The sequence below is a fragment of the Ranitomeya variabilis genome, chromosome 2 (assembly GCF_051348905.1).
Source record: "Ranitomeya variabilis isolate aRanVar5 chromosome 2, aRanVar5.hap1, whole genome shotgun sequence".
Lineage (NCBI taxonomy): Eukaryota > Metazoa > Chordata > Amphibia > Anura > Dendrobatidae > Ranitomeya > Ranitomeya variabilis.
In genome coordinates, this window is record NC_135233.1 from 484,660,992 (window position 1) to 484,684,803 (window position 23,812).

At 44.4% G+C, this 23,812-nt stretch overlaps 1 protein-coding gene across 1 annotated transcript in view; it reads left to right on the forward strand.

Moving 5' to 3' along the window:
* Positions 1-23,812, forward strand: part of LOC143806873 (mucin-5B-like) — a 201,423-nt gene that overhangs the window by 138,505 nt on the left and 39,106 nt on the right. The window contains exons 31-35 of the mRNA XM_077287852.1: positions 20,457-20,631; positions 20,761-21,008; positions 21,144-21,327; positions 21,433-21,700; positions 21,871-22,049. Coding sequence (XP_077143967.1) covers positions 20,457-20,631; positions 20,761-21,008; positions 21,144-21,327; positions 21,433-21,700; positions 21,871-22,049 — 1,054 coding nt within the window. The remainder of the gene's footprint in view (positions 1-20,456; positions 20,632-20,760; positions 21,009-21,143; positions 21,328-21,432; positions 21,701-21,870; positions 22,050-23,812) is intronic.

Genomic DNA, 23,812 nt, shown 5'->3' on the forward strand with positions numbered 1-23,812 from the left:
GAGCTGTAGCTAGAGAGAGGTGCCGGGATCTCTCTCTGAATGGAGACTGCATGGATCAGCTCGAATAGCTGAGCATCCTATGTGTTGGAGCTGCAGAGAAATGTGTGGAAGATGCAGCCTGTTCAGTGTGAACTATGCTGGAGTTAAATACTTCTGTTTGGACCTTGGATCTGCTGGATCTCAGACTGAAGGAGACTCCAAAACATGGTAGGGCTGTACCTCTTCTATGGTTAGGTTTTCTCCTGGAGAAAGAACTGTAATCTGTTCAGGTAAGCCTGCACTTACATATACTGTATGTGCCTGCTGAATAGAGATGAGTGAATATTTCAATGTTCTGTTCGGATTACAATCGCCAAATTTGCAATATTCACCGATTAATTAGTCAAATATTCACCAAACATAACCGAACGCCATTTATGTCAATGGAAGGCAAAAGCAAACACATGCACAACCCCGTATAATGGCCCCAAATTCTGACAAAAAATATCATATGAGGGACAGACACCAGGAAAGTGGCCTCAACTGACCCACAGCACAAATTTTAGCATGGCACTGCAGCAATCAGTCAGGCATGAGGTATCAGAGTCTGGGGCAGCATTTACAGCCTTCAATTCTACTTCACAGTAAGAAGAGGTTGGTTGAGGAATCGATGTAGGCCTCCTTTGCTGGGAGCCCTGATACCACATGAAACACCTCTACCTGCTTTCATGCCGAGCCACACTCAGGTGGCACAAGTATCAGTTTTGTAGACTACCCTTGTCTGAAAAATTTAAGGATAGTGTCACAGGTAGTTGAGTCTAAGGAACTGGAGGACTGACGGTCTTGGAGGCCTACTGTTACAGGCAACGCGCATGAAGGTGACCCAACCAGGAGTGTTCACATTTCCAAAAATTATTGGCAGACACCATCAAAGTGGCATCAATTTTACTACAGTAGAAATAGTATAATAGGGACCGACAGGTCTTCAACTACGTCCAATCCCGCAGATGGACACCCAACCAGGAGTGTTCACATTTAAACAAATGTGGGCCTTACACCACAGAAGTAGCATACATTTTGCGAGAGTAGAAATAGTATAATAGGGACTGACAGGTCTTCCACTAGACCGAATCCAGCAGTTATTATTATTATTATTATTATTATTATTATTTATTTATATAGCACCATTGATTCCATGGTGCTGTACATGAGAAGGGGTTACATACAAGTTACAGATATCACTTACAGTAAACAAACAATGACGGACTGATACAGAGGGGCGAGGACCCTGCCCTTGCAGGCTTACATTCTACAGGATTATGGGGAAGGAGACAGTAGGTTGGGGGTTGCAACTAGACTGCAGTTAGACACCCAACCTGCAGTGTTCACATTTCCAAATATTATTGGCAGACAATACCAAAGTGACATAAATTTCACCACAGTAGAAATTCAATAATAGTTACCGAAAGGTTTTAAACAAGATATAATCCAGCACATGGACACCCAACCAGGATTGTTCACATTTCCAAAAATTATTGATAGACAATACCAAAGTGGCATCAATTTAATCACAGTAGAAATAGTATAATAGAGACCTACAGGTCTTCCTCTGTGCTCAATCCAGCAGATTGACACTCAACCAGGAGTGTTCTCATTTAAACAAATGAGGGCCTTACAACACAAAAGTGGCATCAATTTAACCACAGTAGAAATAGTATAGTAGGAACCTATAGGTCTTCCACTACGCCTAATCCAGCAGAAGGACACCCAACCAGGAGTGTTCACATTTAAACAAATGAGGGCCTTACACCACAGAAGTGGCATCAATTTCACCACAGCAGAAATAGTATAATAGGGACTCATAGGTCTTCCAATATGTCCATTCCAGCAGATGGACACCCAACCAGGAGTGTTCACATTTCCAAAAATTATTGGTAAACACCAGAAAAGTGGCATCAATTTCGCCACAGTATAGATAGTATAATAGGGACCAACAGGTCTTCCACTACATCCAATCCAGCAGATGGATACCCAACCAGGAGTGTTCACATTTAAACAAATGAGCGCCTTACACCACAGAGGTGGCATCAATTTCACCACAGTAGAAATAGTATAATATGGGCCGACAGGTCTTCCACTATGCCCAATCCAGCAGATGGACACCTAACCAGGAGTGCTCACATTTCAAAAAATTATTGGCAGACACCACAAAAGTGGCATCAATTTCACCACAGTATAGATAGTAAAATAGGGACTGACTGGTCTTCCACTACACCCAATCAAGCAGATGGATACCCAACCAGGAGTGTTCACATTTAAACAAATGAGCGCCTTACACCACAGAAGTGGCATCAATTTCACCACAGTAGAAATAGTATAATATGGACCAACAGGTCTTCCACTATGCCCAATCCAGCAGATGGACACCCAACCTTGAGTTTTCACATTTTAAAAAATGAGGGCCTGACACCACCGAAGTGGAATAGCTGTCACAAGAATAGAAATAGTATACTTGGGACCAAAGCGTCTTCCACTACAGCTAACCCAGAAGATGTAGACCAACTATGACTGTTCACATTTCCACAAATTAGTGTTGACATCAGCAGCAGCAGCTACAGCAGACACAGAAGCCACACTAAAGATATCACAGAGTGCAGTTTCGTGATATTAATGCATCACACTAAAAATGCAATATCACCTAGTCTGTACAGCCTGCAATTGGGGTGCAGAAGTCATTGGAGATCCATGACTTGTTCATCTTGATGAAAGTTAGGCAGTCTACACTTTCACAGGCTGCTCTTATCCATCAGGTCACCACCAGCAGCACTGAAGACACGTTCTGAGAGACCACTGGTTGCTGGGCACGATAAAACCTCCAAGGCGTCTGAGGCGAGCTTAGGCCACTCATCCATTTTGGAAGACCAAAATGAGAAAGGTTCGAAACCCTCACTTATGGTATTGCTATTCAATTCTAGATACTCCTGCACCATCCTCTCCATTCGTTCACCACATGTAAGACTTGGACCCTGTTGTGCTGATGCACTAGCTGGTCTAAAAAAAAGTGTCAAAGGACTCACATAAATTGCTTCTTCCACTTACACCACTACTGCTGCTGCTAATGTTTTGGTGTTAACAAATTGACGTGCGGAAAGTTGGAAGTCTAGAGCTGCGATGCGGACTGTGTACTTCACTGCTGTCTTGAGGAAAAGCTCTCTTAAGATTGTGTAAAACGTGTTTTGATACTCCAGCATTCGCGGGTCCCTTTCCAGGGTGGGAAGCATCTGGCAAAATTTGGTTTTATGATGTGGATCTAACAGAGTGGCAACCCAGTAGTCAGCAGTATTCCTAATCATAGGTATACGGGAATCATGTTGCAGATAGTGAAGCAAGAAGGCATTCACTTGTCGGGCTCTACCATGAGGTCCAAGCCCATGCTGTGTTGGTGACTGGGTAAGAATGAGGCTTTGTGATGCTAGCCACTACTCACAGGCAGAAGAGTCAGACGTTCTGGGGTTAATATCAAGAGAGTATGTAGATAACCAAGGGAAAAGACGAAGGCGTAAGTCAGATCACAGCCCAGGGTCAATAATGAGATAGTGGATCAAAAGCCAAAGGACAAGACAAAGGGATAGCCAGAACACTGTCCAAAGGGTCAGGCAGCAGAAGATCAGAACTCAGAGCAACAGAAACAGGCTAACACTCACCTAGAAGCCCAAACTACGTCTGGCAGGGATGAGGGGCATACAGCTCAGTTAAGTAGCTATGCGATCACCAAAACACTGAACACCTGCAGAAAGTCCCGCTTGTCCCAGTCACAGATTGGACAGCAGAGCTGTCAAAAATGGCACTGACAGCCCAGCAAGCCCACCACAGTATTGGACAGCCAAGCTGTCAATCAAGACACAGACAGCTCAGCAAGACAGTCTCCATAGAACAGCATAGCAATCATTCACTGAGTGGAAGAATTGTGACAGGCTTGTTTCATCAGTCCCCTCCCACCGACCACGAATAACAGAGAAAATCAAAACGAATACATCCAGCCCATGAATGGCAGCGCTTCCCATGACTCACATCCAAAGCTGATATTTTTATTTTGCTATTTTTTATTAATTGATAGGAGGCGATACAATGTGTTTCGGATACGGTATATATCCTTCTTCAGGTATCATAAAAACACAATACAATACCTACTAGTAGAAATTCAATCACTGTTATGATCCTTAGTGGTTGAGGATCACAAATTACTCCAGCTAAGTAACAAACATAGGACAAGCTCTAGGGAGGTGGCAAACTGGACTGACCGCAAATCTGAACCTATCCAAACACACTAGAAGTATCCGGTGAACGTGCCTAAAAATCCTAGACGTCTCGAGCCAGCCTGAGGAACTAACTACCCCTAGAGAGAAAGAAAAGACCTCTCTTGCCTCCAGAGAAATAATCCCCAAAGATATAGAAGCCCCCAACAGATAATAACGGTGAGGTAAGAGGAAGGCACATACACAGGGGTGAAAGCAGATTCAGCAAATGAGGCCCACTAATACTAGATAACAGAAAATAGAAAAGGGAATCTATGCGGTCAGTAAAAAACCGTTACAAAATATCCACTCTGAGATTTCAAGAACCCCCACACCAACTAACGGTGTGGGGGGAGAAACTCAGTCCCCTAGAGCAACCAGCAAGTGAGGAAATCACATTTTAGCGAGCTGGACTAAAAACATAATGAACACTGATAATCAAAAAATGATCAAACAAAAACTTAGCTTGTCTTGGAGAAGCTGGGAGCAAGGTAGACACAAGGAATCTGAAGAGCACTGAATACATTGATAGCAGGCAAGGAACTGAGTCTCCAGGTGAGCTAAATAGGAAACCAACCAAGGATAACGAACCAGCTGATGCAGCCAACCTGCAGAAAGACAACACTACACAGTACCGCTTGTGACCACTAGAGGGAGCCCAAAAATAGAATTCACAACAGTACCCCCCCCCTTGAGGAGGGGTCACCGAACCCTCATCAAGACCCCCAGGGCGATCAGGATGAGCCGCGTGGAAGGCACGAACCAAATCGGCCGCATGAACATCAGAGGCGACAACCCAGGAATTATCCTCCTGACCATAGCCCTTCCACTTAACCAAATACTGAAGCCTCCGTCTAGAGATACGAGAATCCAAAATCTTCTCCACCATGTACTCCAATTCGCCCTCGACCAGCACCGGAGCAGGAGGCTCAACAGAAGGAACCACAGGTACCACATACCTCCGCAACAAAGACCTATGGAACACATTATGAATGGCAAACGATGCTGGGAGATCCAAACGAAAAGACACCGGGTTAAGAATTTCCAAGATCTTATAAGGACCGATGAAGCGAGGCTTGAATTTAGGAGAGGAGACCTTCATAGGAACATACCGAGAAGACAGCCACACCAAATCCCCAACACGAAGTCGGGGACCCACACCGCGGCGGCGGTTGGCAAAGCGCTGAGCCTTCTCCTGTGACAACCTCAAATTGTCCACCTCATGGTTCCAAATCTGCTGCAACCTATCCACCACAGAATCCACCCCAGGACAGTCAGAAGGCTCAACCTGACCCGAGGAAAAACGAGGATGGAAACCAGAATTGCAGAAAAAAGGCGAAACCAAAGTAGCAGAACTAGCCCGATTATTAAGGGCAAACTCGGCCAATGGCAAAAAAGTCACCCAATCATCCTGATCAGCAGAAACAAAACATCTCAAATAAGTTTCCAACGTCTGATTAGTTCGCTCGGTTTGGCCATTAGTCTGAGGATGGAAGGCCGACGAAAAAGACAAATCAATGCCCATCTTAGCACAAAAAGTCCGCCAAAACCTGGACACAAACTGGGATCCTCTATCAGACACAATATTCTCAGGAATGCCGTGCAGGCGAACCACATTCTGAAAAAATAGAGGAACCAAATCGGAGGAAGAAGGCAACTTAGGCAAGGGCACCAAATGGACCATCTTGGAAAAACGATCACACACCACCCAAATGACCGACATTCTCTGAGAGACTGGAAGATCCGAAATAAAATCCATGGAAATGTGCGTCCAAGGCCTTTTCGGAACAGGCAAAGGCAAAAGCAAACCGCTGGCACGAGAACAGCAAGGCTTAGCCCGAGCACAAATCCCACAAGACTGCACAAAGGAACGCACATCCCGCGACAAGGAAGGCCACCAGAAGGACCTAGCCACCAAATCTCTGGTACCAAAAATCCCAGGATGACCCGCCAACACAGAAGAATGAACCTCGGAAATAACTCTGCTGGTCCATCTATCCGGGACAAACAGTCTCTCTGGTGGTCAGGTCAGGTCTATCCGCCTGAAATTTCTGCAGCACTCGTCGCAAATCTGGGGAAATGGCAGACAAAATCACTCCCTCTCTGAGAATACCAGCCAGCTCAGAAACTCCCGGAGAGTCAGGCACAAAACTCCTAGAAAGTGCATCAGCTTTCACGTTCTTCGAACCAGGCAGGTATGAGACCACGAAGTTGAAACGGGAGAAAAACAACGACCAACGAGCCTGTCTAGGATTCAGGCGCTTGGCAGATTCAAGGTAAATCAGATTTTTGTGATCAGTCAAGACCACCACACGATGTTTAGCTCCTTCGAGCCAATGTCGCCACTCCTCAAATGCCCACTTCATAGCCAACAACTCCCGATTACCAACATCATAATTCCGCTCGGCAGGCGAAAACTTTCTTGAAAAGAAAGCACATGGCTTCATCACAGAGCCATCAGAGCTTCTCTGCGACAAAACAGCCCCTGCTCCAATCTCAGAAGCATCAACCTCGACCTGGAAGGGGAGAGAGACATCTGGCTGACATAAGACTGGAGCTGAAGAAAACCGGTGCTTCAGCTCCCGAAAGGCCTCCACGGCCGCAGGAGACCAATTAGTCACATCAGAACCCTTCTTGGTCAAATCCGTCAAAGGTTTAACCACGCTAGAAAAATTAGCGATGAAATGACGGTAAAAATTAGCAAAACCCAAGAACTTCTGAAGACTCTTAACAGACGTGGGCTGAGTCCAGTCATGAATAGCCTGGACCTTGACTTGGTCCATCTCCACAGTAGAAGGAGAAAAAATAAAACCCAAAAAGGAGACCTTCTGTACTCCGAAGAGGCATTTTGAGCCCTTCACAAATAAAGCATTAGCACGCAGGACCTGAAACACCATCCTGACCTGCTTCACATGGGACTCCCAATCATCAGAAAAGACCAAAATGTCATCCAGATAAACAATCATAAATTTATCCAGATATTCTCGGAAGATGTCATGCATGAAGGACTGAAACACAGAAGGAGCATTAGAAAGTCCAAAAGGCATCACTAAGTACTCAAAATGGCCTTCGGGCGTATTAAATGCTGTTTTCCATTCATCTCCCTGCTTAATGCGCACAAGGTTATACGCACCACGGAGATCTATCTTGGTGAACCAACTGGCACCCTTAATCCGAGCAAACAAATCAGACAATAGTGGCAAAGGATACTGAAATTTGACTGTGATTTTATTCAGAAGACGATAATCTATACAAGGTCTCAAAGAACCGTCCTTCTTGGCCACAAAAAAAAAACCTGCACCAAGAGGGAAAGAGGATGGGCGAATATGTCCCTTCTCTAGAGACTCCTTTATATAACTCCGCATCGCGGCATGCTCTGGTATAGACAAATTAAAAAGTCGTCCCTTAGGGAATTTACTACCAGGAATTAAATTTATAGCACAGTTACAATCCCTATGAGGAGGCAGGGCACAGGACCTGGGCTCATCAAATACATCCTGGTAGTCAGACAAAAACTCAGGGACCTCAGAAGGAGTGGAAGAAGCAATAGACACCAACGGAGTATCGCCATGAATTTCCTGACAACCCCAACTTGACACAGACATAGCTTTCCAATCTAAAACTGGATTATGAGCTTGCAGCCATGGCAGACCCAAAAGGACAACATCATGCAAATTATGCAGAACAAGAAAGCGAATCACCTCCTGATGTACGGGAGTCATGCACATGGTCATTTGCGTCCAATGATAATCAAAAAATGATCAAACAAAAACTTAGCTTGTCTTGGAGAAACTGGTAGCAAGGTAGACACAAGGAATCTGAAGAGCACTGAATACATTGATAGCAGACAAGGAACTGAGTCTCCAGGTGAGCTAAATAGGAAACCAACCAAGGATAACGAACCAGCTGATGCAGCCAACCTGCAGAAAGACAACACTACACAGTACCGCTTGTGACCACTAGAGGGAGCCCAAAAATAGAATTCACAACAATCACACTTACAGTATATATAGTGCCAAACCTGAGAACAGCAGAGAGGGGAGGATTATCCTCTTCATCTAACATTTGTTCCTCGGATCTTGCACCTTTGATAACAGTTTGTCTGTTATCACCAGCCCCCTTGATCGCAGCAATCCTCTCTCCCTTGGCACCCGCCTGTGTGACGACAGTCTGAAACTCAGAGACAATGTTATCCCTTCCGCATCCTCCTCTGCTTCCTCCTCTTCTTCTGGGACCACCATCTCCTCCTGCAGGCTATTCAAAGTCTGCTCCAGCATATAGATGACGGAATAGTGATGCTGATGATGGCATCTTCAGTGGCAACCATCTTAGTAGCCATTTCAAAACTGTGCAGAAGGGTGCAGAGGTCCTTAATCTGTGCCCACTCTGTAAACGTGATATGCGCCACGTCCGTACTGGGCTAGCCCAGGTTATACGATGTGACATGCTGCGTCTGGGCTTGTTGCTGCTGCCACAGTTGCTGCAACATGTGCAGAGTGGAATTTCACTACGTCGGCACATCACATATCAACCTGTTAACTGGCATGGACAAAGACCTCTGTATCGATGCAAGTCGATGACCTGAGGAGTGCAAATGGAAGAAATGAGCACACAACTTATGTGCTTTCTGAAGCAGCTCACCCAGGCCAGGATAGTGGTCGAGAAAATGCTGCACCGCCAGGTTGAGGACGTGAGCCATGCAAGGCACATGTGTGAGCTTGCCTTGCCATATGGCCGCCACCAGGTTTGCACTGTTATCGAACACGGCCTTCCCTGGATGCAAGTTCAGCTGAGACAGCCATTGATCAAACTCAGCCTGAAGAGCTCTCCACAACTCTTCAGGTGTATGACTGCGATCTCCAAGGCATATCAATTTATATACTGCCTGATTGCGGTTAGCCCTGACTGCGCAATACAGAGGTGGTGGGGATTCACTCTGCACTGTTGGAACACCTGTCTCATTAAGGCAGAGGTTGACAGCGCAGGTAGAGGCCCTATAGGAGATAGAGGAGAAGGCAGAAGCAGTGGAGGAATTGTGAAATGTAGAGGTTTATCCTGCAAGCTTGGATTCCAAATCTTGTGGAGCAATGCCTGCCCCCACAGTCACCTAGATTCACCCAGTGCCCAGTCAGCGAGATGTAACGCCCTTGGCCATGCTTACTCATCCAAGTGTCTGTGGTGAAATGCACTCTGGCAGACAAAGATATAGTCAAGGAATGAGTGATGTTGTCTGACACATGCTGGTGTTGCGCAGACACAGCTTTCTTAGTAATGGCGACTGGGCAATTGGCATTGGGGGACTGTGACGGCTATCAGCTTTCATAAACTTTCTGTATTTACCAGGTGAAGAGGTAGCATTTCCATGGCCAACAGATTAGAGCTGGTGGAGTTCAACCTCTTAGCATTGTCATGCATAGGAGGAAGCAAACCTTTACATGACCACAACTGTAGAACCGTGGGCTGGCTGCAGTGCTGAGAGAGGGTGCTGGACCATGAGAGAGGTGCAGGGCGAGATGTTACAGTGGATTGAGAAATTTGTGGTGTGCACATTTTTTGAGATCGGTCAAAAACAGCAGGCATATCCGCTTCTGTTACAGCTGATGGCGGGATCTCAGTCAGCGTGACTGGAGCGAGTAAAGAACCTGAGGTTCAGCTGTCAAAGACCTGCATCTCAATAGTTGGCACGGAAACAGAGGAGGAGGAAGAAGCAGCAGATGCGATTGATGAGGCAGCTGATGGTTGTTGAGGTCCGCTGTTCCGCATTTTTGCGCAGTGAGATTCCCACAGTAACGGATGTTGATTGCGCATGTGAAGGTTCATAGATGTAGTAGTCAAATTATTGCAGCTTTTACCTCAACTCAGGTTTTTTTTGCAAAGTTGGCATATTATGTGAGTTGGCTCATCCTTTGCAGGTGTCAAAAAAGGCCCAGGCTAAGCAACCCTTGCTACCCCTGCAAGCTGCAGACCCGCGGATGCTGCTGGTCACTGCCACAGTTGTGGCTGAGGATGCATTGCTCATCGTGGCTGCATCACTACGTGTCTGCGACGTACGGCGCAATGTAACCTCATCTTCCTCCTCAGATGACCTACTCAGCTGTGTGCCTCTATGTTAATGCCAAATGGGATCTAACACCTCATCATCATCCTCTGTGTTATTTCATTCCTTTCCCTTGGAGTAACCCTCCTCCTCTTCCTGCCCTGACAGCACAATACAGTCCGCATGAGCCTCAAATATATGAGTCTCATCAGGATCACCTCCCCCAGGGGTTAATGTCTGATGATGAGGGTCAGGATGCTGTTCAGACCCTACTTTGTCCTGCCCTGGATTCAAGCTAAAATCATTTTGGGCATCAGTGCAGATTTCCTCCTTGATGATGACCATGGCATAGAATGTGTGAACATCTCTTCAGACTCACCCATCCGGGGTTCCGTACATTCAGTTCCAAGTTGAAATATGGCATGCTGTATTGTGTTACTCACAGAAGAAAGAATTTTTGAGTGAGGATAAGGCCTGTATGACAAAGAAGATATGCCACAAACAATTTGAAAGTCTGATGTCTCCTATTATATGACATTAGGAGCAGAATACATTTTTGGTGGCCTCTGGATAAGACCTCTATAACACAGTAGATGCTGCAAACTATTTGAAAGTCAGGTCTCCTACTATATGACACTAGGAACAGAAAATGTTTTTGCTGCCTCTGGATCAGGCCTCTATAATACACTAGATGCTACAAACTATTTTAAAGTCAGGTCCTCTGCTTTATGACATTAGGAACAGAAGAATTGTTTGTGGCCCTTGGATCAGGCCTCTATAACACACTAGATGCTACAAACTATTTTAACCCCTTCACCCCCAAGGGTGGTTTGCACGTTATGGACCGGGCCAATTTTTACAATTCTGACCACTGTCCCTTTATGAGGTTATAACTCTGGAACGCTTCAACGGATCCTGGTGATTCTGACAATGTTTTCTCGTGACATATTGTACTTCATGATAGTGGTAAAATTTCTTTGATATTACCTGCGTTTATTTGTGAAAAAAATGGAAATTTGGTGAAAATTTTGAAAATTTCGCAATTTTCCAAATTTGAATTTTTATGCAATTAAATCACAGTGATATGTCACACAAAATACTTAATATGTAACATTTCCCACATGTCTACTTTACATCAGCATCATTTTGGAACCAAAATATTTTTTTGTTAGGGAGTTATAAGGGTTAAAAGTTGACCAGCAATTTCTCATTTTTACAACACCATTTTTTTTTAGGGACCACATCTCATTTGAAGTCATTTTGAGGGGTCTATATGATAGAAAATACCCAAGTGTGACACCATTCTAAAAATTGCACCCCTCAAGGTGCTCAAAACCACATTCAAAAAGTTTATTAACCCTTCAGGTGTTTCACAGGAATTTTTGGAATGTTTAAATAAAAATGAACATTTAACTTTTTTTCACACAAAATTTAATTCAGCTCCAATTTGTTTTATTTTACCAAGGGTAACAGGAGAAAATGGACCCCAAAAGATGTTATACAATTTGTCCTGAGTACGCCGATACCCCATATGTGGGGGTAAACCACTGTTTGGGCGCATGACAGAGCTCGGAAGCGAAGGAGCGCCATTTGACTTTTCAATGCAAAATTGACTGGAATTGAGATGGGACGCCATGTTGCGTTTGGAGAGCCCCTGATGTGCCTAAACATTAAAACCCCCCACAAGTGACACCATTTTGGAAAGTAGACCCCCTAAGGAACTTATCTAGAGGTGTGGTGAGCACTTTGACCCACCAAGTGCTTCACAGAAGTTTATAATGCAGAACCGTAAAAATAAAAAATCATATTTTTTCACAAAAATGATCTTTTCGCCCCCAATTTTTTATTTTCCCAAGGGTAAGAGAAGAAATTGGACCCCAAAAGTTGTTGTACAATTTGTCCTGAGTACGCTGATACCCCATATGTGGGGGTAAACCACTGTTTGGGCGCATGGGAGAGCTCGGAAGGGAAGGAGCGCCGTTTGACTTTTCACTGCAAAATTGACAGGAATTGAGATGGGATGCCATGTTGCGTTTGGAGAGCCACTGATGTGCCTAAACATTGAAACCCCCCACAAGTGACACCATTTTGGAAAGTAGACCCCCTAAGGAACTTATCTAGATGTGTGGTGAGCACTTTGACCCACCAAGTGCTTCATAGAAGTTTATAATGCAGGACCGTAAAAATAAAAAATCATATTTTTTCACAAAAATTATCTTTTCGCCCCCAATTTTTTATTTTCCCAAGGGTAAGAGAAGAAATTGGACCACAAAAGTTGTTGTGCAATTTGTCCTGAGTACGCTGATACCCCATATGTGGGGGTAAACCACTGTTTGGGCGCATGGGAGAGCTCGGAAGGGAAGGAGCGCCGTTTGACTTTTCACTGCAAAATTGACAGGAATTGAGATGGGACGCCATGTTGCGTTTGGAGAGCCACTGATGTGCCTAAACATTGAAACCCCCCCACAAGTGACACCATTTTGGAAAGTAGACCCCCTAAGGAACTTATCTAGAGGTGTGGTGAGCACTTTGACCCACCAAGTGCTTCACAGAAGTTTATAATGCAGAGCCGTAAAAATAAAACAAAAATTTTTTCCCACAAAAATTATATTTTAGCCCCCAGTTTTGTATTTTCCCGAGGGTAACAGGAGAAATTGGACCCCAAAAGTTGTTGTCCAATTTGTCCTGAGTACGCTGATACCCCATATGTGGGGGGGGGAACCACCGTTTGGGCGCATGGGAGGGCTCGGAAGGGATGGAGCACCATTTGGAATGCAGACTTAGATGGAATGGTCTGCAGGCGTCACATTGCGTTTGCAGAGCCCCTAATGTACCTAAACAGTAAAAAAAAAACACAAGTGACACCATTTTGGAAAGTAGACCCCCTAAGGAACTCATCTAGATGTGTTGTGAGAGATTTGAACCCCTAAGTGTTTCACTACAGTTTATAACGCAGAGCCGTGCAAATAAAAAATATTTTTTTTTCCACAAAAATTATTTTTTAGCCCCCAGTTTTGTATTTTTCCAAGGGTAACAGGAGAAATTAGACCCTATATATTGTTGTCCAATTTGTCCTGAGTACGTTGATACCTGATATCTGGGGGGGGAACCACCGTTTGAGCGCATGGCAGAGCTCGGAAGGGAAGGAGCATCATTTGCAATGCAGACTTAGATGGATTGGTCTGCAGGCGTCACATTGCGTTTGCAGAGCCCCTAATGTACCTAAACAGCAGAAACCCCCCACAAGTGACCCAATATTGGAAACTAGACCCCCCAAGGAACTTATCTAGATGTGTTGTGAGAACTTTGAACCCCAAGTGTCTCACTACAGTTTATAACGCAGAGCCGTGAAAATAAAAAAATAAAAAATTTCCCCAAAAAATTATTTTTTAGCCCCCAGTTTTGTATTTTCCCAATGGTAACAGGAGAAATTGGACCCCAAAAGTTGTTGTCCAATTTGTCTTGAGTACGCTGATACCCCATATGTGGGGGGGAACCACCGTTTGGGCGCATGGGAGGGCTCGGAAGGGAAGGAGCGCCATTTGGAATGCAGACTTAGATGGATTGGTCTGCAGGCGTCACATTGCGTTTGCAGAGCCCCTAATGTACCTAAACAGTAGAAACCCCCCACAAGTGACACCATTTTGGAAAGTAGACCCCCTAAGGAACTCATCTAGATGTGTTGTGAGAGCTTTGAACCCCCTAGTGTTTCACTACAGTTTATAACGCAGAGCCATGCAAATAAAAAAAATTTTTTTTTTCCACAAATATTATTTTTTAGCCCCAGTTTTGTATTTTCCCAAGGGTAACAGGAGAAATTGGACCCCAAAAGTTGTTCTCCAATGTGTTCCGAGTATGCTGATACCCCATATGTTGGGGTAAACCCCTGTTTGGGCGCACGGGAGAGCTTGGAAGGGAAGGAGCACTGTTTTACTTTTTCAACGCAGAATTGGCTGGAATTGAAATGGGACGCCATGTCACATTTGGAGAGCCCCTGATGTGCCTAAACAGTGGAAACCCCCCAATTATAACTGAAACCCTAATCCACACACACCCCTAACCCTAATCCCAACGGTAACCCTAACCACACCTCTAACCCTAATCCCAACCCAATTCCCAACCGTAAATGTAATCCAAACCCTAACCCTAACTTTAGCCCCAACCCTAACCCTAACTTTAGCCCCAACCCTAAATGTAGCCCTAACCCAAGCCCTAGCCCTAACCCTAGCCCTAACCCTAGCCCTAACCCTAGCCCTAACCCTAACCCTAATGGGAAAATGGAAATAAATACATTTTTTAAATTTTTTTAATTTTTCCCTAACTAAGGCTACGTTCACATTAGCGTTCTGCGCCGCAGCGTCGCCGCATGCGTCATGCGCCCCTATATTTAACATGGGGGCGCATGGACATGCGTTGCACTTGCGTTTTGCGACGCATGCGTCACTGCGGCGCACGCGTCATGGCGCAGAGGACGCAGCAAGTTGCATTTTTTGTGCGTACAAAATCAAGCAAAAAAAGGACGCATGCGTCGCAAAACGCAGCGTTGTGCATGCGTTGTGCATGCGGTGTTCCTGCGTTGTGCGTTGCGTCGCCGACGCTGCGGTGCACAACGCAAATGTGAACATAGCCTAAGCGGGTGATGAAGGGGGGTTTGATTTACTTTTATAGCGGGTTATTTAGAGGATTTTTATGATTGGCAGCCGTCACACACTGAAAGACGCTTTTTATTGCAAAAAATATTTTTTGCGTTACCACATTTTGAGAGCTATAATTTTTCCATATTTGAGTCCACAGAGTCATGTAAGGTCTTGTTTTTTGCGGGACGAGTTGACGTTTTTATTGGTAACATGTTCGGGCATGGGAGATTTTTTGATCGGTTTTTATTCCGATTTTTGTGAGGCAGAATGACCAAAAACCAGCTATTCATTAATTTCTTTTGGGGGAGGCGTTTATACCGTTCCGCGTTTGGTAAAATTGATAAAGCAGTTTTATTCTTCGGGTCAGTACGATTACAGCGATATCTCATTTACATCATTTTTTTATGTTTTGGCGCTTTTATACGATAAAAGCTATTTTATAGAAAAAATAATTATTTTGGCATCGCTTTATTCTGAGGACTATAACTTTTTTATTTTTTCGCTGATGATGGTGTATGGCACCTCGTTTTTTGCGGAACAAGATGTCATTTTCAGCGGTACCATGGTTATTTATATCCGTCTTTTTGATCGCGTGTTATTCCACTTTTTGATTGGTGGTATGAGAATAAAGCGTTGTTTTTTGCCTGTTTTTTTTTTTTTTTTTTTTACGGTGTTCACTGAAGGGGTTAACTAGTTATGTAGTTTTATAGGTGGGGTCGTTACGGACGCGGCGATACTAAATATGTGTACTTTTATTGTTTGATTTTTTTTATTTAGATAAAGAAATGTATTTATGGGAATAATTTATTTTTTTTATTTATTTATTTAGGATTTTTTTTTTATTTTTTTTTTACACATGTGGACATTTTTTTTTACTTTTTTACTTTGTCCCAGGGGGGGACATCACAGATCGGTGATTTGACAGTGTGCACAGCACTCTGTCATATCACCGATCTCACTGACAGGGCTGCAGGCTTACCAGTGTCTGCACTGAGCAGACACTCGGTAAGCCACCTCCTTCCCTGCAGGACCCGGATGCCGTGGCCATCTTGGATCCGGGACCTGCAGCGAGGAAGGAGGTAGGAGACCCTCAGAGCAATGCGATCACATTGCGTTGCTCCGGGGGTCTCAGGGAAGCCCGCAGGGAGCCCCCTCCCTGCGCGATGCTTCCCTATACCGCCGGTACACCGCGATCATGTTTGATCGCGGTGTGCCGGGGGTTAATGTGCCGGGGGCGGTCCGAGACCGCTCCTGGCACATAGTGCCGGATGTCAGCTGCGATAGGCAGCTGACACCCGGCCGCGATCGGCCGCGCTCCCCCCGTGAGCGCGGCCGATCGTGCTGGACGTACTATTCCGTCCTTGGGAAGTAGGGCCCACACCACATGGACGGAATAGTACGTCCAATGACAGAAAGGGGTTAAAGTCAGGTCCCCTACTGTATGACACTGGGAACAAAATATTTGTGTGGCCTCTGCATCAGGCATAACACACCAAAAATATTATTTAGGATGCTATACTGAGTTTACATGGAGCACAATAGAAGCAGTGCACAACACACGTGTAGGATATGTGACCTGCTGGCTTTGTCTGTGGACCTCAGTAAGCCACACTGGACACTAGCTAGTTACACTATCTGACTGATGTACAACCACCTAGCTAACTAGCTAAAATCTTGCTGCTAACAGTGCCAGTGTCAGGAGCAGCCTCTCTGCGCTGTTACAATGTCAAAATGACGCTAAAACAAGATGTCTGCTATTTATGTGGAGAGAGACAGTAGCGTAGCTACCGGGGGGGCAGAGGGGGCCATCGCCCCGGGCCCCGCGCTCTGAGGGGGCCCACCCGGAGCTACGCTACTGTAACTGCATCGGCGCTCGCAGCGTGCCGATGCAGTTACATTCTGCGGCAGAGCAGGGAGAATCGATCCCCTGCTCTGCCGCTATGGGGCCCCTGAGCAGGCGGCAGGGGCCCGGTGCCAGCAGTGGGCCCCCCGCCTGTCATTGCACGGTGAGCTGTATCGGCATCTAGCCGATACAGCTCACCGCAGTGATGAGGGAAGGAGCGCTGCGCTTCTCCCATCATCCCCCACCCACACTGTCTGACAGCGGGCGCGATGACGTCACCACCCAGCGCCCGCTGTCAGATGAGCGGGAGTAGGGAGCGCCGCTGGAACAAGGAGGAAGAGAGGTGAGTATTTCTTTACTGTGTTTTATAGGGGGGCTGCTTGATCTGTCGGGGGGGAGGGGTGGCTGCTTGATCTGCCTGGGGGGCTGCCTTATATACAGTATATGCCTATAGGGGGGAGTGCTGCCTTATTCTACAGGATCTGCCTATAAGGGGGAAGTGCTGCCTTATACACAGGATCTGCCTATAGGGGGGAGTGCTGCCTTATTCTACAGGATCTGCCTATAAGGGGGGAGTGCTGCCTTATACACAGGATCTGCCTATAGGGGGGAGTGCTGCCTTATTCTACAGGATCTGCCTATAGGGGGGGGGAGTGCTGCCTTATACACAGGATCTGCCTATAGGGGGGGGAGTGCTGCCTTATATACAGGATCTGCCTATAGGGGGGGAGTGCTGCCTTATATACAGGATCTGTCTATAAGGGGGGAGTGCTGCCTTATATACAGGATCTGCCTATAGGGGGGGAGTGCTGCCTTATATACAGGATCTGCCTATAGGGGGGGAGTGCTGCCTTATATACAGGATCTGCCTATAGGGGGGGAGTGCTGCCTTATATACAGGATCTGTCTATAAGGGGGGAGTGCTGCCTTATACACAGGATCTGCCTATGGGGGGGAGTGCTGCCTTATATACAGGATCTGCCTATAAGGGGGGAGTGCTGCCTTATATACAGGATCTGTCTATAAGGGGGGAGTGCTGCCTTATACACAGGATCTGCCTATAGGGGGGGAGTGCTGCCTTATATACAGGATCTGCCTATAAGGGGGGAGTGCTGCCTTATTCTACAGGATCTGCCTATGCACGGGAGTGCTGCCTTATACACAGGATCTGCCTATGGGGGGGGTGCTGCCTTATTCTACAGGATCTGCCTATAGGGGGGAGTGCTGCCTTATACACACGATCTGCCTATAGGGGGGAGTGCTGCCTTATTCTACAGGATCTGCCTATGGGGGGGAGGGCTGCCTTATTCTACAGGATCTGCCTATGGGGGGAGTGCTGCCTTATTCTACAGGATCTGCCTATGGGGGGAGTGCTGCCTTATTCTACAGGATCTGCCTTTTGGGGGTGCTGCCTTATTCTACCGGATCTGCCTATGGGGGGTGCTGCATTATACTACAGGGTCTGCCTATAGGGGTGCTGCCTTGTGCTATATTGAGGACTATCTGGCACATTATACTATATGGAGGTTATCTATGGGGCCATCATACAGTGTGGGGATTACAGTGTTGGAGCCATCAAACAGTTTGAAGGCTACTAACGGGTCAGTATACTGTGTGGGTGGTACTATACAGTTAGGGGGCATTATACTGTGTATAGGTGAGCTGTACAGGGGGGAGACTCAGGACATTATTAAATGTAAAGTGGGCACTTATTGTAATAGGGGAACTCAGGTTACTGTGACTATCAAAGGGGCACACAGAGGGCATTATTATTTTCTAGGGGGCAAAATGTGGGCTCTGTTTTCTACGGCACTTGCACCCGGCATTACTATATTATAGAGGGGTGCTTTAGATTTTAGAGGGTACAGAGAACCACAGAGTAGGTGCAATAATAGGGTCACATAGGGCAGCAGCGGCTCAGTATTGGGGTATCAGGTGCAGTAATAGGGACACATACAGCAGCAGCGGCTCAGTATTGGGGTATCAGGTGCAGGAATAGGGTCACATATGGCAGCAGCGGCTCCGTATTGGGGTATCAGGGGCAGTAATAGGGACACATACAGCAGCAGAGGCTCAGTATTGGGGTATCAGGTGCAGGAATAGGGTCACATATGGCAGCAGCGGCTCCGTATTGGGGTATCAGGGGCAGTAATAGGGACACATACGGCAGCAGCGGCTCAGTATTGGGGTATCAGGAGCAGTAACAGGGACACATACGGCAGCAGCGGCTCAGTATTGGGGTATCAGGTGCAGTAATAGGGACACATACGGCAGCAGCGGCTCAGTATTGGGGTATCAGGTGCAGTAATAGGGACACATACGGCAGCAGCGGCTCAGTATTGGGGTATCAGGTGCAGTAATAGGGACACATACGGCAGCAGCGGCTCAGTGTTGGGGTATCAGGTGCAGTAATAGGGACACATACGGCAGCAGCAGCTCAGTATTGGGGTATCAGCAGGATGAGGAGTTTGTGCAGGTTGGGAATAGATGGTGATGGCTGGAATGTGAGAAGAGAAATGTGTCTTTGTTGTATTCCCTGCAGCTGAGTCCTTGCCGGAAGAAGTTGTCATGTCGGTCTGGGCCAGATGGAAAAGACGGGAAAAGTGACGATTCCATCATAAAGAACGTCAACGGTAAGTCACCATCTGTAACTGTGCTGTGATCTCTTATATGTTCTGAAGGGCTGGTATTTACCACTGACCATATGGCGGTAATATCCATGTTGGTCGTTATATAGAGATTTATCTTCAGTAACAGTGCGGTCATCTGCTGAGGTCTCCTCCACTATTAGGGCGCGTCATCGAGTTGTAATCAAGGTTACCTGGTTAGGGGCCCACTCAGAAGCTTCGCCCCCCCTGGACCAAAACCCTAGCTACGCCTCTGGAGAGAGACATGTGATTTCAGCAGCCAATGACACTGTGTCCAGTGTCAGGACATTGTGTCAGGACATTGTGGATGTTTCCAGCATCTTGATTGGCTGGCCGCAATGTGAACACATAAAGTTAGGGAAAGAAAAATTGCTGTTTACAAGAACGCCTTGCCTCTGAGCTCTGCAAACTCCCTCGCCTCATCAAACACATTCCAAACGCTCATGATATACTACCATTGTCGTTGCTAAAGTACTGAAAATACTTTTGTGGCAACCCAAATATTTTCCCGCACTTTTTACCGAATGTTACAGATTTTCTCCGATTTTATAAAATTTTGCTCGTGTTTCCAATCGTGAATCTGAATGTGCCATATTCATTCCAAATTTATGTTTGGCGATCGCTTTCCTAAAAACAAATTCGCTCATCACTACTGTTGAATAAACTGTTTATTTGCTGTTATACCTTTATGCCCAAAAGAGGCTGTTTTTGTTTTTGAATCCCTTGAAGTTTTATCAAAGCAATAAAACTGCACATCTTTGGACCAAACCACACTGCCTGTGTGAACACTACACAATGCCTACCTGAAGCCTGAAGCCCTCCAATATAAACAGTATATTACAGTATATTAGTCATTTTGTTTTTAATCACGTATCTGCACATGTTCCTATCTGGAAAGGACTCTTAGTTCAGAAATATCAGTAAATATACCACATATATAAAATGTCTTAAAGTTGACCACACTTTCCATTCTAGGGAAGAATTAGAAATAGAGTTCACCATTTTTTCATTCTATAGGTGAATGAAACCTGGATAATGGATGATTGTACTCAAGCAAGATGTACTGGTGAAAACAACGTAGCCATAATTAAGAAGCACTGTCCGTCTTTAAACAAGACGGCTTGTGCCAACCTCTTAGCACCTAAGAAAACATTTGATAATAGTGGCTGCTGCTACGACTTGGAATGTGAATGTAAGTCCTTGTATCTTCTGACACAAGAGCCACCTGCTATTGAATAATATCATTGCATCCTGCTAATATGATTAGGTCTTTTCTAAACATATTCTGAAAATGTAACAATTGCTGACATTATTTTTTTAGGCGTTTGTGGTGGATGGGGAACCTCTCATCATATAACCTTCGATGGTACTTACTATTCTTTCAATGGCAGTTGCACATATGTCCTGGTGCAGCAGATAACTCCAATATTCAACCACTTTCGAGTTTATATTGACAACTTTTTTTGTAACCATAATGACCCAACCTGCGTCACGACTCTTCTCATCATGTACAAAACTGATAAAATTGTGCTGAAATCACGGTCTTTGAATAAAACAGTAGCCAATAAGGTAAGCAGCAGCTTACATACAAATACAATATAGCCTTTACATGCAGATTTATGATTGTTCTAGAACTAAATTCACAAAAAGTTTAGTTTTACACAAATGGGTTGAACATTTTTTTCTATCTTCTTTTTCTTCAAGGTTTATGTAAATGAAGAGAGAGTTTATCCAGCTATCAATATAAATGGCATAATGATCACGTGCTCTGGTATATTTGTAATTGTGGAGATCCCAGAGATTGACGCATACATTTCATTCAACCTTCTTAGCTTCAAAGTGAAACTTCCACTCAGCAAGTTTTTTAATAACACCGAAGGTCACTGTGGTAAGCATCTCCAATTAACCAATTCATAACTAAGCTGCAAATATCCTTCATCTATACTTTTAGACATAAAGGCTCTTACTTCCGTGGTTTCCCTTATATTTATAGGAAAATGTTCCAATAATCGTGCTGATGACTGTATACTTCCAAATGAACAACTGGCTCCATCATGTCCTCAAATGGCAGAACAATGGGGTGTACCAAATGAAAACTCATCATCTTGTAGCTCCATCCCTACAAGTGTCCCAACCAGTGATCCTTCAGTGAAACCTACTTCAGCAAAAGTCCCATCAAAAAAGCCGCAGACAACTGAAATAATTACTGATGCAGATCAACCCTGCAACATTCCTGAGGTCTGCAAAATTATCCTAAGCAGGTGCGTCCCCTATTAGTCCAATTGCATTATTAGAAGAAATAGAACGATAATTTTGCATTGGTATGTAGATAATATATTGTACTAAAATTTTGGAAATCCACTGTAGGTATCATTTAAAAGTATGCTACAGCAGAAGCATCTAAAAATTGATTATCTCAATTTGTTTTTAGTGTCTTTGAAGAATGTCACAATATTGTGCCCCCAGATGCTTTCTACCAAGCCTGTGTCAGTGATGGTTGCACCATGGTTGAAAGTGACATTCTGTGCTCCAACTTACAGAGCTATGCTAGAATCTGTGGAATGAATGGTGTCTGTACAGATTGGAGAGAAAGCACCAATGGGTTATGCCGTAAGTAAAATTTGAATGTTACGGCCACAAAAAAGCATTTGTTCACTTTTATTTAATACCTTAACAACTTCTAATGTATATTATCGTCATAGGTAATTAAGGACCTTATAAACCAGCTCTGGAGTTGAGCTTGCTTCATACCTGGCAAATGCAATCTTTATAAAACAACCAGCATGTCCCTGTATTTGCATCAACTGTGCATCAACATTGGTTCCTGGTGCACACTGGCTCCCATCCACCCCACGATGCAATTGTGGAGCCTGTTGAAGGGACCTTTAACTGCTATATTGATTCTCCTTTAAATTTCAGCCACAGGAGACTAAAAGCGCAACAATTTCATTATATATTGTATTGCAGTCGTTTATAGTGTTTAGTATAAGCAATCAAATGGTCACAAGTTCAAGTCCCCATAGCGGAAATAAATGTATATATATAAAAAAAAAAAATTAAAAAAATATAAATATAAATTAAAATATTTAAGTTTAAATTATCCCCCCTCCCCATTTTTCTCCATTCAAAAATAAAAAAAAAATATGTTAAAAATAGACATATTTGGTATGGTCGTGTACGAAAAAACTGATCTATTTAAACAAAAAAGGAAGAAAAAAGAAGTGCAAGTATGGTAATTTTTTGGTCACTACACTTCTCTCCCCTCAAAAAAGCACAATAAAAAGCTATTAAAAGGTCATATGGACCTCCAAAATGATACCAACAAAATTGTCATCTCGGCAAGCAAAACTCAAATCTTCACCTAGCTCCATGGATGGCTAAAAAAAATGTAGTGGACCTTTCACCAAATTTTTCATGTTGAATGTGACACATGATGTAATATTTAGGGTAATAGTTAGCAGCCAGCGATCATACTATCCTCGAATTTTGAATTACAAGAGGAGGAAGACCAAAGAGGACTCAGACTGTAAGGTTTTACTTCAGAAATGTAGATTTTATTGGACTCATAATAAAGTTAGTAAAGGTCAAATGGCTGTATGTTCTAAAACACAGAAATTTCCAAGAAGGATGGGAGATTTTGGTAAATGAATTTCTCAGTGCACAATCAGCAACAATCCTGAAAAGAAAGAAGAATTGGAAGCATTTTAAGAGACCAGAATGGATGAAAACAAAACTTAAACATTTGCTAAAAGGGAAAAAATGTGTATCAAATGGAAAGAAGGGGTACATCTAAAGAAGAATATAATGCTGTCTGCAGGGAATGCATGGCAAGCATTTGAAGATCTAAAGCCAGTAATGAAGTGAGGCTTGCAGGGGAGACCAAAACCATTAAAACAGGATTTTGATGGTATATCAAAAGGAAAATCAAATATGATATAGGATTTTTACAGAATGAAAAGAGTGAAGTGGTCAAAAATGATATTGAGAAGGTCGAACTTTTAAATTCCTATTTTGCATCTGTGTTTTCTAAGAAAGCAAATTTAACATCAACTGATCTTCACTGTGTCATCGAAGGAATAAAATAATCCACACTATCTAAAAACAGAGAGATGGTGAGGGAACATCATTAAAATCAATTTAAACACCCTGTTCCAGATGAATTACATCTTAGGGTACTCAAAGAGTTAGCAGAGGAGATTACAGAACCACTAGCCAGAATCTTTGAAAAATCATGGAGAACAGGTAAAATCCCAGAAGATTGGAGAAGGAAGAATGTTGTTCCTATCTTCAAAAAAGGAAAGAAGATGGAGTCAGGAAATAACAGGCCAGTGAACCTTACTTCTGTACCCGGAAAGATCGTTTAACAAATTATC